We start from the raw sequence: 17,944 nt of genomic DNA, 5'->3' as shown, positions 1-17,944 counted from the left end.
TTTCCGGTTGGCGAACAGTAACTAGTGGGGTGCCGTAGGGATCAGTGCTGGGTCCTCAACTATCTATATTGATGACTTAGATGAAGGGACCGAGTGTAATGTAGCCAAGTTTGCTGATATAAAGATGGGTGGTAAAGCAAACTGTGAGGAGAACACACAATGTGCAGAGGGATATAGACAGGCTAAGTGAAACATAGAAAATAGGTGCAGGAGTAGGCCATTCGGCCCTTCGAGCGTGCACCACCATTCAATATGATCATTGCTGATCATGCAACTTTAGTACCCCTTTCCTGCTTTCTCTCCATACCCCTTGATCCCTTTAGCCGTAAGGGCCACATCTAATTTCCTTTTGAATATATCTAACGAACTGGCCTCAGCAACTTTATGTGATAGAGAATTCCACAAATCACAATTCTCTGAGTGAAGAAGTTTCTCCTCATCTCGTTCCTAAATGGCTTACCCCTTATCCTTAGACTGTGACCCCTGGTTCTGGACTTCCCCAACATCGGGAACATTTTTCCTGCATCTAACCTGTCCAATCCCGTCAGAATTTTATATGTTTCTATGAGATCCCCTCTCATTCTTCTAAATTCCAGTGAATATAAGCCTAGTCGATCCAGTCTTTCTTCATATATCAGTCCTGCCATCCCGGGAATCAGTCTGGTGAACCTTTGCTGCACTCCCTCAATAGCAAGAATGTCCTTCCTCAGATTAGGAGACTAAAACTGTACACCAAAACTGCCTCACCAAGGCCCTGTCCAACTGCAGTAAGACCTCGCTGCTCCTATACTCAAATCCTCTCACTATGAAGGCCAACATGCCATTTGCCGCCTTCACCGCCTGCTGTACCTGCATGCCAACTTTCAATGACTGATGTGCCATGACACCTAGGTCTCGTTGCATATCCACTTTTCCTAATCTGTCACCATTCAGATAATATTCTGCCTTCCTGTTTTTTACCACCAAAGTGGATAGCCTCACATTTATCTGCATTATACTGCATCTGCCATGCATTTGCCCACTCACCTAACCTGTCCAAATCACCCTGCAGCCTCTTAGCATCCTCCTCACAGCTCACACTGCCACCCAGCTTAGTGTCATCTGCAAACTTGGAGATATTACATTCAATTCCTTCGTCTAAATCAATGTATATTGTAAATAGCTGGGGTCCCAACACGGTACCCTACTAGTCACTGCCTGCCATTCTGAAAAGGACCAGTTTATTCCTACTCTTTGCTTCCTGTCTGTCAACCAGTTCTCTATGCACATCAATACATTACTCCCAATACCATGTGCCTTAATTTTGCACACTAATCTCTTGTGTGGGACCTTGTTAAAAGCCTTTTGAAAGTCCCTTGTCCACTCTACTAGTTACATCCTCAAAAAATTCTAGATGATTTGTCAAGCATGATTTCCCTTTCATAAATCCATGCTGACTTGGACCGATCCTGTCACTGCTTTCCAAATGCGCTGCAATTACATCTTTAATAATTGATTCTAACATTTTCCCCACCACCAATGTCAGGCTAACCAGTGTATAAATCCCTGTTTTCTCTCCCTCCTTTTTTAAAAAGTGGTGTTACATTAGCTACCCTCCAATCCATAGGAACTGATCCAGAGTCTATAGAATGTTGGAAAAAGACCACCAATGCATCCACTATTTCTGGGGCCACTTAGTCTGCATCCCAGAGTACTATCAGGCTCTGGGGATTTATCAGCCTTCAATCCCATCAATTTCCCTGACACTATATCCTGCCTAATAAGGATTTCCTTCAGTTCCTCCTTCTCGCTAGACCCTTGGTCCCCTAGTATTTCCGGAAGGTTATTTGTGTATTCCTTAGTGAAGACAGAACCAAAGTATTTGTTCAATTGGTCTGTCAGTTCTTTGTTCCCCATTATACATTCACCTGATTCTGACTGCAAGGGACCTACATTTGTCTTCACCAGATATGTGAAGAGAAAAAGATCAGTGAAGCTTTTGCAGTCAGTTTTTATGTTCCCTGCAAGCTTACTCTCATACTCTATTTCCCCCCTCCTAATTAAACCCTTTGTCCTCCTCTGCTGAATTCTAAATTTCTCCCAGTCCTCAGGTTTGCTGCTTTTTCTGGCCAATTTATATGCATTTTGGATTTAACACCTTCCCTAATTTCTCTTGTACATGGTTGAGCCACCTTCCCCGTTTTATTTTTACGCCAGACAGGGATGTACAATTGTTGAAGTTCATCCATGTCATCTTTAAATGTCTGCCATTGCCTATCCACCGTCAACCCTTTAAGTATCATTCGCCAGTCTATCCTAGCCAATTCACGTCTCATACCATCGAAGTTACCTTTCCCTAAGTTCAGGACCCTAGTCTCTGACTTAACTGTGTCACTCTCCATCTTAATAAAGAATTCAACAATACTATGGTCACTCTTCCCCAAGGGGCCTTGCACAACAAAATTGCTAATTAATCTTCTCTCGTTACACAACACCCAGTCTAACATGGTCAACTCTCCAGGTGGTTCCTCGACAAGTGAGTGGGCATAAATCTGGCAGAGTATAATGTGGGAAAATGTGAGGTTATCCAAAATAGAAAAGCAAATTACAATTTAAATGGTGAAAAATTGCAAAGTGCTGCAGTACATAGGGACCTGGGGGTCCTTGTGCATGAAACACAAAGTTAGTATGCAGGTACAGCAAGTAATCAGGAAGGCAAATGGAATTTTGGCCTTTATTGCAAGGGGGATAGAGTATAATAGCAGAGAAATCCTGCTACAACTGTACAGGGTATTAGTAAGGCCACACCTAGGGAGTACTGCATACAGTTTTGGTCTCCGTATTTAAGGAAGGATATACTTGCATTGGAGGCTGTTCAGAGAAGGTTCACTAGGTTGATTCCGGAAATGAGGGGGTTGATTTATGAAGATAGGTTGAGTGGGTACATTGGAGTTCAGAAGAATGAGAGGTGATCTTATCGAAACATACAAGATAATGAAGGGGCTCGACAAGGTGGATGCAGAAAGGATATTTCCACTCATAGGGGAAACTAAAACTAGGGGACATCGTCTCAGAATAAGGGGCCACCCATTTAAAATTGAGATGAGGAGGAATTTCTTCTCTGAGGATTGTAAATCTATGGAATTCTCTGCTCCAGAGAGCTGTGGAGGCTGGGTCATTGAATATATTTAAGGCGGAGATACAGATTTTTGAGTGGTAAGGGAGTGAAGGGTTATTGGGAGTGGGCAGGGAAGTGGAACAGAGTCCGTGATCAGATCAGCCATGATATTGAATGGCGGAGCAGACTCAATGGGCCAAATAATCCTGCTATTGTTGATACGGATTCTTTTTCCCTCAATCTGTTTCAGCGAATACACTGACACGCGAACACCTCTTGCCTTTTCTGTAAAAGACCTTTATTAAAGATTCTCCGGCTGGGACTTGTCAAGACAAAGGGACACTCTCAATCAGAGCCTGTTTACCTTCCCCTGGACAAGCCCCTTTTCAGCACGAAAAGCACAGTAGATATACATTTTCAAAACAGAACACATTTGATTAGCACTTGGTCTATCCAATCCCTTTCTGCCTCCCCCCCGAGTACGTCCAATGGCAGGCAAGAAAGTCTCCCAATTAGGGCTGGTGTCAGGTTGGTTAGTTATAGCTTTGCTACACTGTCTTCCCTTATCAGTAAAGAACCCAATTAGTTTCTCTTCCTCCTTATCAGTAGAAGCTATTACTTTTCCCTTCCTATCTAGAATTGCTTTCTTTCTTTGTGCTGCCTTGGGCTTTCTCATGACCCGTGTCTAACCTCAACTTCAACTCTTGGTAACCCCTTTTTTTCTGTTGATTCTGCAGTTGTCTGCATCTTGACCATTTCTTTAGCTATTTTCCCATGATTCCCTTTCTCCATCCGTTTGCCACCTTCTCTAGCCATCTACCATAGCTGACAACAAAAAGCTTTGGTTGAGCTTATTACATGTTTCAAACTATTCAGGTATAAACTATTTTATTGCACCTCTTGTTAAAAATAAGTTAAGAATCATTTGCCAGTGCTTCTTACATAGCTCTTATATCATAGCAGTTCAATACATTACATTCGCTTATACCTTTCAGTTCCATCTTGCAACTGAAACAAATTTTAAACAATGTGAGTGACTTTGTACTTGAATTTAGTCGGCAGGAAGATTTTAAAAGACCACAGGTCCCATCATCAAAAATAGAGCATGGGTGAAACATAATTTTAGCCATGTTATGTTCTGTTAAAGAGCTAGAAATGGGAACTAGTTTCATGACTGCTTATTGAAATATATTTTTATATTGTACTTTTCATCATCGATTATAACTCCGTGGTTGTCAGACTGATATGGTGATAGGATGGGGCTATTCAAATGACTGAGAGAATAGTGCGCCAAGATAATCTACCATTTTTAATAGAGACCATTAAAGAGAACTAATGCAAGAACAAAATACTGCAAATGATGGTGGTCTGAAATAAAAACAGAAAATGTTGGAAATACATAGGTTGGTCAGGCAGCATCTGTGGAGAGAGAAACCGAGTTAGTGGTTTAGGTCGATGACCTTTTGTCAAAACTGTTAGCCGTGGAGGTTCTCCCTGGTCAAATGAAACTTCACTTTTTTTAAAAAAATGTGGAACTTTAGTTTACAGGGCTCTTGTAAGGACTCTTGTAAACTATCATTTGGTACAGCACGTGCAAGTGTTGAGAGTGGAAATGTTTTGGGGTGGGAAGGGAATAAGCAGAAAGACTAATTGGAGCAAAGTATAAGTAAAGAATAATTATGGTAAATTTTAAATTAAAAATGACTTCAAAATAAAATGGTGAGCAAATTAATAAAGCAATAGAATGAATAACTTTTACATTTGTTCCTGACTCTGAACTTTTTGCATTTACAGTTTAAAAATAGTGCTAATGATATTGCGAGGACCAGCTTTATGACAGTTAGAGCTCTTCTGCGAAGTACAGAATGAGTGAAGGACCTTGGGTTATTGAACCAAGTCAGCTCCCTCATGATAATTTGTTTTTTGTTAACAGGCAATTCTCCAGATAATGTCTTCAATTTTGTTAAAAGATTACAAATAATATAAAGAATGTTTTAGTTTATCCCTAATTGTTTTCAATATTTTTTCCTCAATTCTCCATTCTTTTCCTGGTTAAGAACATGGGCTGAAGATCTGCTTCCAGGTCTCTGAGGCTGGGCACTGGAAGGAACACGAGTGACGGAGTTTGTGTGTTTCCCTTCCTCAACAGCAAATAACATTTGTAAAGTGGCCATGCCATAGAGTGTCTTAGAGCTTTACACGAGGAACAGGAGTATATTGAGTAGGAGATGGGAGTGGGTTGGAAGAAAATGTAAGTACTGTTAAAGAGACATAGAAACATAGAAACATAGAAAATAGGTGCAGGAGTAGGCCATTCGGCCCTTCGAGCCTGCACCACCATTCAATAAGATCATGGCTGATCATTCACCTCAATACCCCTTTCCTGCTTTCTCTCTATACTCCTTGATCCCTTTAGCCGTAAGGACCATATCTAACTCCCTCTTGCATATATCCAATGAACTGGCATCAACATCTCTCTGCTGTAGGGTTAACAACTCACTGAGTGAAGAAGTTTCTCCTCATCTCAGTCCTAAATGGCTTACCCCTTATCCTTAGACTATGTCTCCTGGTTCTGGACTTCCCCAACATCGGAAACATTCTTCCTGCATCTAACCTGTACAGTCCCGTCAGAATTTTATGTTTCTATGAGATCCCCTCTTATCCTTCTAAACTCCAGCGAATACAGGCCCAGTTGATCCTGTCTCTCCTCATATGTCAGTCCTGCCATCCCGGGAATCAGTCTGGTGAACCTTCGCTGTACTCCTTCAATAGCAAGAACGTCCTTCCTCAGATTAGGAGACTAAAACTGAACACCACATTCCAGGTGAGGCCTCACTAAGGCCCTGTACAACTACAGTAATACCTCCCTGCTCCTATACTCAAATCCCCTAGCTATGAAGGCCAACATACCATTTGCCTTCTTTACCGCCTGCTGAACCTGCATGGCAACCTTCAATGACTGATGTACCATGATACCCAGGTCTCGCTGCACCTCCCCTTTTCCTAATCTGCCGCCATTCAGATAATAATCTGCATTCGTGTTTTTGCCACCAAAGTGGATAACCTCACATTTATCCACATTATACTGCATCTGCCATGTATTTGCCCACTCACCTAACCTGTCCAATTCCCCCTGCAGCCTCTTAGCATTCTCCTCACAGCTCACACCGCTACCCAGCTTAGTGTCATCTGCAAACTTGGAGATATTACACTCAATTCCCTCATCCAAATCATTAATGTATATTAGAAACATAGAAAATAGCTGCAGGAGCAGGCCATTCAGCCCTTCTAGCCTGCACCGCCATTCAATGAGTTCATGGCTGAACATGAAACTTCAGTACCCACTTCCTGCTTTCACGCCATACCCCTTGATCCCCCGAGTAGTAAGGACTTCATCTAACTCCCTTTTGAATATATTTAGTGAATTGGCCTCAACTACTTTCTGTGGTAGAGAATTCCACAGGTTCACCACTCTCTGGGTGAAGAAGTTTCTCCTTATCTCGGTCCTAAATGGCTTACCCCTTATCCTTAGACTGTGACCCCTGGTTCTGGACTTCCCCAACATTGGGAACATTCTTCCTGCATCCAACCTGTCTAAACCCGTCAGAATTTTAAACGTTTCTATGAGGTTCCCTCTCACTCTTCTGAACTCCAGTGAATACAAGCCCAGTTGTAAGGAAGGCAAATAAATAATCAGGGAAGGTGTTTCAAAGAACATGGTTGTACTGCCTGAAGGAGCAACCTACACTGGTGGGACACCGCAAGTGGCTGATGAACAACGCTCCTGCTAAGCTGGTCTGGCGGTCCCGCGCAGGCCGTTCACTGGCTTTTCCATGGAAGAAATCGCACATGCACGAAAATTTGAACAGGCCAGTTAAAGGGACCTCACTCGGGGAAAAAAAGTTAGAGGGCACATTGGCGACAAGTGGTAATGCCGAGCAACAGCAGTAGAGAATGCGGACTAGGGTATATGGTTGGAGAAGATCGCTCAGGCACTGTAGAGCACGATCTTGGAAGAACCTGAAAACAAGGGCCATGAAGTTGATATACTGGAGTACAGAAGGCCACTAGAGCACTTCACGGCGCGACAACTGCAAGAGAAATGCAGGGAACAGCAACAACTCTTGTACATGGCCGCCTTTGACCTTGTAAAGGCCTTTGACACTGTTAACCGCGAGAGACTATGGAGCGTCCTCCTCCGTTTCGGCTGCCCCCAAAAGTTCGCCGCCATCCTGCTCCACGACGACGTGCAAGCCGTGATCTTGGCCAACGGATCCATCACAGATCCAATCCACGTCTGGACCGGGGTCAAGCAGGGCTGCGTCATCGCGCCAACCCTCTTCTCAATCTTCCTCGCTGCAATGCTCCATCTCACGCTCAGCGGGCTCCCCGCTGGAGTGGAACTAATCTATAGAACCAATGGGAAGCTGTTCAACTGTAGTCGCCTCCAGGCTAGATCCAAAACCGTCCCATCCTCTGTCATCGAACTACAGTGCGCGGATGACGCTTGCGTCTGCGCACATTGAGATTGAACTCCAAGTCATCGTCAGCATCTTCACCGAGTCGTACAAAAGCATGGGCCTTACACGAAACATCCTTAAGACAAAGGTCCTCCACCAACCTGACCCCGCCACACAGCACTGACCCCCGGTCATCAAAATCCACTGCGCAGCCTTGGACAATGTGGACCACTTTCCATACCTCGGGAGCCTACTATCAGCAAGGGCAGACATCGACGATGAGGTCCAACACCGCTTCCAGTGCGCTAGCGCAGCCTGCAGTCACCTGAGGAAGAGTGTTCGAAGACCCGAACCTCAAATCTGGCACCAAGCTTATGGTCTGCAGGGCTGTAGTAATACCCGCCCTCCTATATGACTTAGAGACGTGGACCATATACAGTGGACATCTCAAATCGTTGGAGAAATACCACCAACGCTGTCTCTGCAAGATCCTGCAAATGCACTGGGAGGATAGACGCATCAATGTCAGTATTCTCGATCAGGCCAACATCCCCAGCATCGAAGCACTGACCACACTTGACCAGCTCTGTTGAGCGGGCCACATCGTCCGCATGCCCGACGCAAGACTCCCAAAGCAAGTGCTCTACTCAACTCTTACACGGCAGGTGATCCGCAGGTGGACAGAGGAAACGTTTCAAGGACATCCTCAAAGCCTCCTTGCAACATCCCCACTGACACCTGGGAATCCCTGGCCAAAGACTGCCCTAAGTGGAGGAAGAGCATCCGGGAGGGCGCTGAGCACTTCAAGTCTCGTTGCCGAGAGCATGCAGAAAACAAGCGCAGGCAATGGAAGGAGCGTGCGGCAAACCATACTCCCTTTCCTTCAGCGACTGCCCCACCTGTCACAGAGACTATAATTCCCATATTGGACTGTACTTCTTTTTGGGCAGTCCCTCGTATTGAGGATGACTTGCTTTCACGCCAAAAAGGGGTGAGTTCACAGGTGTTTCGATGAAGGACCTGATATTCCCGGTCCCGAACTACATGTTAAAGACTGGAAGATGCCTGTTCGTGGATTTTTTTGACGTGTGGTGGCCGTTGCACACCAGCCACCACACGAGCTTGACAGAGCTAGGTCTTGGTCCAGTGGCAAGGATTAACCAAGACGACTGGAGACCAGCTCTGCTGCATGGACCTAGTGCGCGCACACATCGCAGTGTAGGCTGGCCCGTGCTGCCTCAGGGCCCTCGCCTCTGCTCGGCCCTGAACTCATGCCGCCCGATCACGTCGCTCCACGATCACTTGCCACTCCTTTGCCCCGACCTCGTTGCTCCTGCTGTACCTGCCCACGCTCCAATCACCGACCTGGACCTTGGTGACGTCAATCCAGTCGCCCTCTTCAATGCCATCGTCCTCTTGCACTGCTCCCTGAAGTGGTATGCCGCCACACTGCACTGTACAGTCACCTGAGAACTCACACTTTTAGAGTGGAAGCAAGTCCTCCTCGATTTTGAGGGACTGCCTGTGATGATACTGGAGTAAAGACGGCCACTAGAATTTGGTGGGCGGCTGGGGAGGGATTGAGTAGGTTTGAAAGGAGGGGAGTACGGCACAGAGTATTCACAAAATTAATCTTGAGATGATGTAGTTGTGGATTAGGTTTTTGGCGGCAGAGGGAAGGAAGGTGAAGGTACAAGTGGGTAGTGTTCGAGTCAGAAATGCTGTTTGGGGGACTGTTGGAAACTGTAGACTCTGCTTGATATCTCCTCAATAGTGTGGTGTAGTTGAGATGTAGGAATTCTATGGGGATTGAAGTAAATGTCTTAACCACTGTGATGAAGTGCAGGGGAACATGAGTGTTTGTCAGTCCTTGCAGTTAATTTTTATGTGGTTGCATAATTTTGTGACACATTTGGGAAGAAAATGTGGTTTGCACTAAAATAATAACTGAAGCACTTATTGATCAACAGGTGACTTGAGTCAGCAAATATGTTATGGAATTGATTAATCCACATTGCAAGCAAAATGTTGTTACTTCATTCTTTAACTTTGTTTAGCTGCGCAGCATATACAGTATGTTACTGTACTACTGACTCTCCGCTAAAGAGGGAGCTGTAGTCTGACATTGGTCAATTTGTTGCACAGTACATGGAACAGTTGAATAGTCATATTTATCTGAAGGGGTGTCAATCATTTTATGTCCCGTTGCTTAATAATTTGCTTAGGCTGCTGGTTTCAAAAAAGGCTCGTGCCAAAGTTATAAACTAGCAGTTCAGTTTAGTTAGAATCATCTTGCGTTTATATAGTACCTTGTTTTCCTCCAGATGTCTCAAAAAGCTTCATATTGATTGATTTTTAAAAATAAATGAGGCGCCGTTACTCTTAAATAGGTAAAGGCTGCAGCCAATTTACTCAGCAAGGTTTTGCAAACAGCAGTAAGATAAATGGCCTGTTTTTGATGGTGTTGGTTGAGGGAAGAATGTTAGCTAGGTACTTGGGAGAACTTCCTTCGAAGGGTGCCGTGTGATCTTTTTAGTTCCACCTGATCCATGGGAAAGGCAGACAGGGCCTTAGTTTAACATCTCATTGGAATGACTGCACCTCTGACAATGCAGCACTCCTTCAGTACTATATTGAAGAGTTGCTTGCCATTTTGTTTTAAATGATTAGGGCTCTGAAAGTAGTGATCTCGGTTCAGCATATTGCGCATACATGTTGCTGTGAAGTTACAGTATTAGTCTCGTATGACAGCTTCAGCATTTCTGTTAACCAATTCAAAATAAAATATCCAGCTGGGTTACAGAATATTTAGTGTCCTGCCAATTTGCATGTTCAGTGACTACTGAAGGGGCAATTATAATGAGTAACTGATTTTATTTCGCTCTCCCCACAGGCACCCCCGTCCATGGTCAGTCACGAACAACGTCAACATGCAGAACACATATTCCTGTCATTTAGAAAATCAAAATCGCCGTTTGCAGTATGTAAACACATATTAGGTAAATCTGTCCTGTTTCTATCTGTTTAAAACCAAGATTACTGAAATTGTGGTGATTTTCTATTTACTGCTTTATAAATAAATGTGTTTGCAAGTCTGCATACAGCCCAGAGGAAACGTTCCCTACATGAGTTGTGAAAATGTACTGAAGTGTGTGAGCCTCTGCTTCAGCAATTTTTCAATGGAAGTGTGAAATTTGATTTTCCGTTTTTTCTTTTCTCTCTCCCTGTGCATGTCTGGCTGAGTCATGCACCTACTACAGTTTGAGGGGATAGGTAGGCATCCTACTGTCTACCTTCTGCCAATATTAATCCTTAGATAGTCACTAGATGTGCAACAGTAGCTTGGCGATGACTTCCCAATTGCTTTTTTTCCCTTTCTCCCCCTAGGCACATATCTTTCATTCAGCCAGCATGGCTAGAATTGGAATGTGGGGAGATTTAAATTCATTCCTCCACTCTCCTGCCACAGATTGTTGCTGCAGCATGTGTAAAGACTTGGTTTCCATCAATGTGTGGCTTTGACTTTGAATTCTGAAGGCTGCCCACAAGTATAAATTAATATTTGCTTTTTACATATATTTTTTAGATAGAGTGGATAGGAAGGACCTATTTCCCTTAGCAAAGAGGTCAATAGCCAAGGGACATAGATTTAAGGTAATTGGTAGAAGGATTAGAGGGGAGTTGAGAAATTATTTCACCCAAAGGGTGGTGGGGGGGGGGGGGGGGGTCTGGAACTCACTGCCTGAAATGGTGGTAGAGGCAGAAACCCTCAAGTCATTTAAAAAGTACTTGGATATGCACTTGGAAGTGCCATAACCTACAAGGCTGGATAGCTCTTTTTCGACTGGCAGATATGATGGGCCGAAAGGCTTCCTTCTGTGCCATAAACTTATTTAATTCTATATCTTATGGGCAATCAAATTGACAGTTGTGCTTGTCAAATGTTAGGATTTTCCTAAGTTCACACATACTAAAAGATGATTCTGCTGGCCATAAGGATCTTGTGAAATATGTCTAGACAATATTAACCAATCTTGAAACTTCCCACAATGCACCTTGAGTTGGGAATTTTTAATAACTGAAAAATATGAAAATTCACATTGGTACAGTGGCAGTTGCTGTTCTGATATTGCAATTAAAGCACACTGTTGGAGCAAAGTAGAGGGCCTTGCACCTGACCTGGAAATCCTTGCTGACTCTGACTATGAAATATGAAATAACCAAGTGGTAGTTCTGCAGGTGAGAATCCGAAGTCAGATAAAGCTCAATTTAAAGACCTACACATGTGAGGTACTGGTAGATCTAAATCCAAGTAACCGTGCATACGGCAGTCAATCTTCAATTTGTTTTACCAACATAACTTAAAAAGCTTTTGTATGCTATTTGTACTTCGAATATAAATAATAATTTCCCCCCCTTCCTTTACTCACTTCCCGACTGAGCTTATTAATGGTCTGGCCCCGAGTGTCCAGTAGTGTGGTTCTGTAAACAGCTGTTGGAAAGGGTATGAACATATTAAATTTAACCATGTCTTCAATTTCCCTTTGTACTTCAGGAGAATGGTCTCCTCAACTGTCCAGCTGAGAATAGCACCTCCCATGTGAGGAATTGTGGGCATATACACAGCATGTTAATGCAGTCCAATTCATGCTATTCTCATTTTGGGTTTTCGACATAGATATTGATGCATATTGCACTTGGCGAAAAATTTCTCAACTGTTGGTAGTTATGCTGAATTTTCCTGTGTTTTTGATCCCATTGTATAATTGATTATCAGGAAAGGTGATTGTTGTCTGAAATTTTGTTTGGTGTCTTTTCTTTACAGAAACAAGTAAAGTTGACTACGTTCTTTTTCAAGCTGCCACAACCATAATGGAAGCAGTTGTGCGAGAATGGGTACTCTTGGAAAAAAACAGCATTGAGTCGCTACGGACATTCCTTTTAACTTACGTCTTACAAAGGCCTAAGTGCGTACTATGTAAATTGGGTCTTGGGATAATGGGACTTCAGTATTAAAGTAGAATACTCCAGAGGTTGGCCTAAGACTTCCACAAAATGGTTTCTCTTATTGTTGAAAGTGGTTTGACTTCAGAAATTCCATTGAAGTTAAGTGGTAACTTCTAGTTTACAAATTTTATGTGAATCTCTGATTTATATAAGAATGTAGGCTGGTAATCGCTATTCGAGTAAGTTAAAAGGAGACAAAATCAGATCATGCTGTACAAGTTATTAATTAGTTGTCATCCTAATCTATCTCTTCATAATGTTAACAGAAGATAGAAGATATAGCAAAGTGGTGATCAGATGTAGACAGATTCTGCTTTTAGGAGGAACATTTCTGTGTTGCTCCAGCATTTCTGAAATCCATTAGGCCTACAATTTAATATTGAACCAAAATGATGTCCTTAAAATTAATCCAGTTTTCATAAGTGGGTGAAGTATGTGTGTTCTGTACTCCATAACAGTATGTTCAACAAACAGCAGTAAAAATGGTATGAGCCAATAGTATTCCACTGGCAAACAATCAAAGCATCTCCTAACGAAGTGAAATTTGGTGTGTGAATTGTCCTAAAATCCATCTTTAATTGCTGATAGAAACTTTCTAAATATATTTGTCACACATTGTACTCTAACAAAGATTATATTATATTAGGAACTATTCAAATGTTTTACTTGAACTTGATTTTTGCAACTTTTCATTTGTAGTAATGGGTTTCAGGTTTGTTTCGAGTATATTTCTATAATTGTGATAGATGCTCCAACTGATTTTTTAAATTAGGAGCCAAGTGCAAAGTTAGCAATTTGTTAGGGGAGTGTTTAGTGGGGTTCCCTTTAAGCTTTAAGCCAACAAATCAGAGGAGATTTTTTTTCCCTTGCCAACTCAGTTGAGTTTAAATTCGCAGAAGTCAAATGAAAGCTCCACAGTTTCCTCATGAGGCTGGAGAAGTTCTGGTCACCGTGACAAGGGAGATAAGCAGGGTCTAGAGGCAAAACTGATCCTTCGTGTCAGAAACTGAGGATTGATATAAGAGGGGGAGCTTTATAAAGGTTTCTAAGATAATTGAAAAAATAGAAATGTGAACCGAAACAATATTTTCAGATATACTAGGACAGCAGGACAAGAGGGTCACCTGGTATTCAGAGTTGTGAGGGGCAAATTTAGAGCAGATGTCATGAAGTATTTCTTAACACTGACAATAATCACCAGCTGGAGTGGGTTGCCTGAAAGCATCATTGAGACCAGAACACTTTAAGAAGCAACTAGGTGCTGTAATGGGAAGATGATAGAGTTGGTATTCTGGAAGGTTGAGAGCAAATGGGCAAAAGGAACATTCATGTGAATTTCTTGTAACGTACAATTCTTTGATACAGTGTTGATCATGGTTAACGGTATATCATAAGGTTAATGGTATATCTGCTGTAACTTTCTCTCAAAAGTAGTTAATGTGTTTGTTGTTTTTTTATAGCCTTCAGAAATATGTTCGAGAACAGATATTATTAGCAGTAGCAGTAATTGTAAAGCGAGGCTCATTAGACAAAACCATTGTCTGCAACAGCATCTTCCATGAAGTCAGCCACTTAATAAGCAGTGGTAACCCAGCAGTGGTAAGTACTCACTGCTGTCTTTTGTTTTTTTTTTACATTTTTACAGTTATTTGCTACCTTTGCTAGTGGTGCTTTATTTCTGTGCACTTCTGTCAAACCTCATCGTTTTATTTTTGCTTTTTGTTTTTCACTCTTCACCACCTCCCTCCCCATAGCTCCTGCAGGGGCAGGGGGAAGAAAATTAAATATTTTCTCCATTTGTCTTTAATTTCTTCAATTGCCAAAAATTAAATATGAGAACAATATCCCAATGCATGCAGGATTAAGAACTGGTGGAAGCTCTCTAACTTCTCCCCCCATCTCCACCCAGGCCTCATCGCATCCAACTCCTTAATCAGATCCATCTCTTGCAACCCTCCCAGCCCCAGCTCCTGACCTTTAAACTGCCTCACCTATATCACATTGTCAGCTGTTCACTAACTCCATTTTTTTTCCAGCTCCCAGCCATCCAACATCTCTTCCTCAGTCCCCTGCTTGTTGACATCAATCTGGAGGGGTGCAGCTGCAATAAAACTTAAGAAGCTGAGCACCATCCAGGGCAGAACAGTTTGCTCAATCAGCACCCCTGCCGATGGACTCAATGTTCACCACTTCCATCACCAACACATTGTGGTTGCAGTATGTACAACCAGTGAGCCACCAAGGTTACTTGGACAGCATCTCCATCCCCAATAAACTCTAGCACCAAGAAGGACAAGCGCAGCAATGTCATGGGAACATGATCCACTCAAGTTCTCCATCAAATCTCACACCATCCTGATATGAACACGTATTGCCAATCTTTCATTGCTGATGGGTCAATATTTTGGAATTTCCACCTAACACTAGTGGAAGCGCCAGCACCACTAGGATAGCAGAGATTTGATGAAAAAAAATCTTCTCCAGCTGTATGACTCTCTCTCTTTCTCTAATACTGGCCTACTTCCCATTCTCTGCTCCCTCCACTCCACCATCAACAGTTGCTCCTTCAGCCACTATACCCCCATCCTTTGGAACTTCCCTGCTCAGTATCCAAATTTGAGACATCACTATATATGAGAAGCACCCCAATAATGTAACATGTTGCTTCCCCTTTGGCACTTCTTGCCCCCCTTCAAAACTCATGTTATTATCTTCCTTGTTAAAAAGCTTATTTTTCACTCTTCTGTCCTCTTCACCTACTAATCCATCTTGAAACCCCCCCCCCCCCCCTCCCCTTTCTCTCCAAAATTCTTGAATATATAATCGCTACACATATAGATACCACTGTTTCCTGTTTGGATCCCTTCAATCTGATTTCTATCCTGCCCATAAAGCTCTAAGATCACTAGTAAAAGTCGGCAATAGTATCTTTAATATGCAACTTTGGTGTTTTATTACTGCTTGACACCTCCACGGTCTTCAAGTGGCTCAACCAACGTCTCTCTTCCATGGTCCACTTTTGGTGGCATTATTTTCACATGGTTCCATTTCTGTCTTTCCCGATGTAACCAGTGCATCACCTGCTGTGGCATGTCTGCACGGTTACCTCAATTGTGTCCCAAGGTACCATTGTTTGTCCCTCTCCTATTTCTCATTTTATATCATGCCACTTTGTTCAAATATTTTAATTTAGTACCAATTTTCTGCTGCTACTTGCTGCCAGTACACTTTGTATAGACTACAGTACAAAATTTGACTAATATCTTGTGGTAGGTAAACTGGTACAATTTTTTTCATTGTGGCAAAAAATGGAGCATGCTTGATCAACTTTCCTTTAATTTTTCCATGGTGAATATATGTGTAGTTAGCAAAACCATTTTAAAAATCTTTTAAAAGACTAGGACATTATTAGGATATTGAAAATGTTGTATCACTTTTTGGGGAGGAAAAATTGATATTGTCCAAGTTTCTTTAAAAATGACTTGTTGAGAGAAGATATTCTGATTTGTGCCTTTATTTAAAAAAAATGCTTGGTAGAATTACTATTTCAGGTCTCCTGCTTGTGAAAGATAGATGACATGGAGAACAAGTCTTTCTCCGGATATCTGCCATTATACTGAGCAAAATTGACCTCCCTCATTACAGATGCTGATTCTTCAATACCAACATCTTAAAAAGTTCAGCACTGGTTGTTTTATTGGCCACAATCTTGAGTCTTAACACTTCAGTACAGGATGGTACACCAGTGTTTCATATTAGTTGATATAAAGAGGTGATTTATGTTCAGTATTTTATCCAGCCTAATTTGAATTTGACTGGTTTTTCCATAGCTGAGGTCATATCGACTTTGCAGAGGTGGGGGTTTTAACTCTGATCTAAGATCAGAGTAAATATTTCTGCCCTCTTTCCATTTAGGAATTTGCTGTGAAACAGCTGCACCAAATGGAAGTTTACAACTACTGTAAAGGAGACTTTTGAGCATATATGAATGATAACTGAAAAGCACCAAACCCAGTCTGCATTCTTACAAGAGCAGTAGCTTTAATATTAGAATGTGTGATGGAATTATTTGATGCTGGAACAAATGTCGTCTCCTAACATTCTATTACATCATCCATAATTGACATTAACCATAAACTTTATTTTAAAATTGATTGAGTGACTGGCCATTCACGAAAAGGTATTGTCATCTTAACACCAGGAGCAAGGATTTCCTCTGAACACCATATGTGTCAAAAATGTAAACGTGTTTATAAACAATGGGGTTGTAATTTTGTTACAGTGCATGTGGGAAATCCCCTTCTCCCCGGGTTCTCAATTCTCACTATATCCTATGTCGCAGTGGAGGATGTTAGCTGATTTTAGACATGCTTATCACAAAGTTAGCTCTCATGACAGCTTTTACTGATTAAAAAAAATGAGCTTATTAGGAGTTCTAGCTTTCAAATTGAAAGTGACAGGATTATAAACTAGTTATTAATAATTGTGGCACGTATATAAATCAACCATAATTTTCACAGAACCAATTGTTTTATGATGTGCTTTGCTTCCACATGAATTGACGAGGCATTGTAATGGGTTCTTTTGTGCCTTGTGAAAAGTTGGCTAATTTTCCATACTGCAAAGATATGATAGTGTTTCTTAATATTCTGTGACTGGGTTGTGAATACACTTAAACTCAATGAATTGATTCAGCTACCAAGGTCAAGGTATTACTCATGAGCGGCATTTCTGAACTGAAATGTTGCAGCTGACCAACAGCATTACTTCAGCTGTTGTGTGCAGCTGTATAAATAGAAATACACTGGTAGCATACTTTCAGTGTACAGTGATTAGGTAGGAAGACGCACAGCATTTTCCCTCTAGACATTGGCTTCACAGGCATAACTTTGAACATTAACACTTCTGTGGACCCCACCTTGGCACCATATGGTCTGGGCTTCTAGCCAGACACTTTGAAGTTGTAACAATGCTGACAATGATCTTGGGATAAATCTACAGGGGGAGAGGAAGCAATGAGATTGATTCAAAATTGGCATTACAAAACTGCACCACTTTTCTCCCTCGAGTTTTTGCATGACTAATGCATGATTTCACAAATTGCATGGGCAATACTAAAACTGTAACAAAGCCATGACACTTTCAGTCCTCATATTCAGCTCCATCTACCTTTTTGATAATTTACTGAAAAGGAACAGTGAAATACTGTTTTAGGTTTCTGCCAGTGTATATTGATTAAAGAAAAACTGAACCCCAAGTATTGAAGTACAGGTGAATTTATTATTTGTAGGATTGGTTATCATAGGTTCAGACATGATGGCACAGATGCTTTTTTAACACTCAATCCAAAGCTCCCTTTGCTTCAGCTGTTGTTTTTTGC

The 17,944-nt window shown here is 42.0% G+C and overlaps 1 protein-coding gene across 1 annotated transcript in view; it reads left to right on the top strand.

Annotated features, from left to right (window-relative positions):
- The window catches only part of xpo4 (exportin 4), a 192,014-nt gene that overhangs the window by 84,786 nt on the left and 89,284 nt on the right, over positions 1 to 17,944 (top strand). Inside the window, 3 exon segments of the mRNA XM_070892196.1 lie at positions 10,451 to 10,556; positions 12,383 to 12,524; positions 14,025 to 14,163. Of these exon segments, the coding sequence (XP_070748297.1) occupies positions 10,451 to 10,556; positions 12,383 to 12,524; positions 14,025 to 14,163 (387 nt within the window).

This window comes from Pristiophorus japonicus, chromosome 10, assembly GCF_044704955.1.
Source record: "Pristiophorus japonicus isolate sPriJap1 chromosome 10, sPriJap1.hap1, whole genome shotgun sequence".
In the NCBI taxonomy this organism is placed as follows: domain Eukaryota; kingdom Metazoa; phylum Chordata; class Chondrichthyes; family Pristiophoridae; genus Pristiophorus; species Pristiophorus japonicus.
The sequence above is the reverse complement of the archived record's forward strand: the minus strand, read 5'-3'. Positions and strand labels throughout refer to the sequence as shown.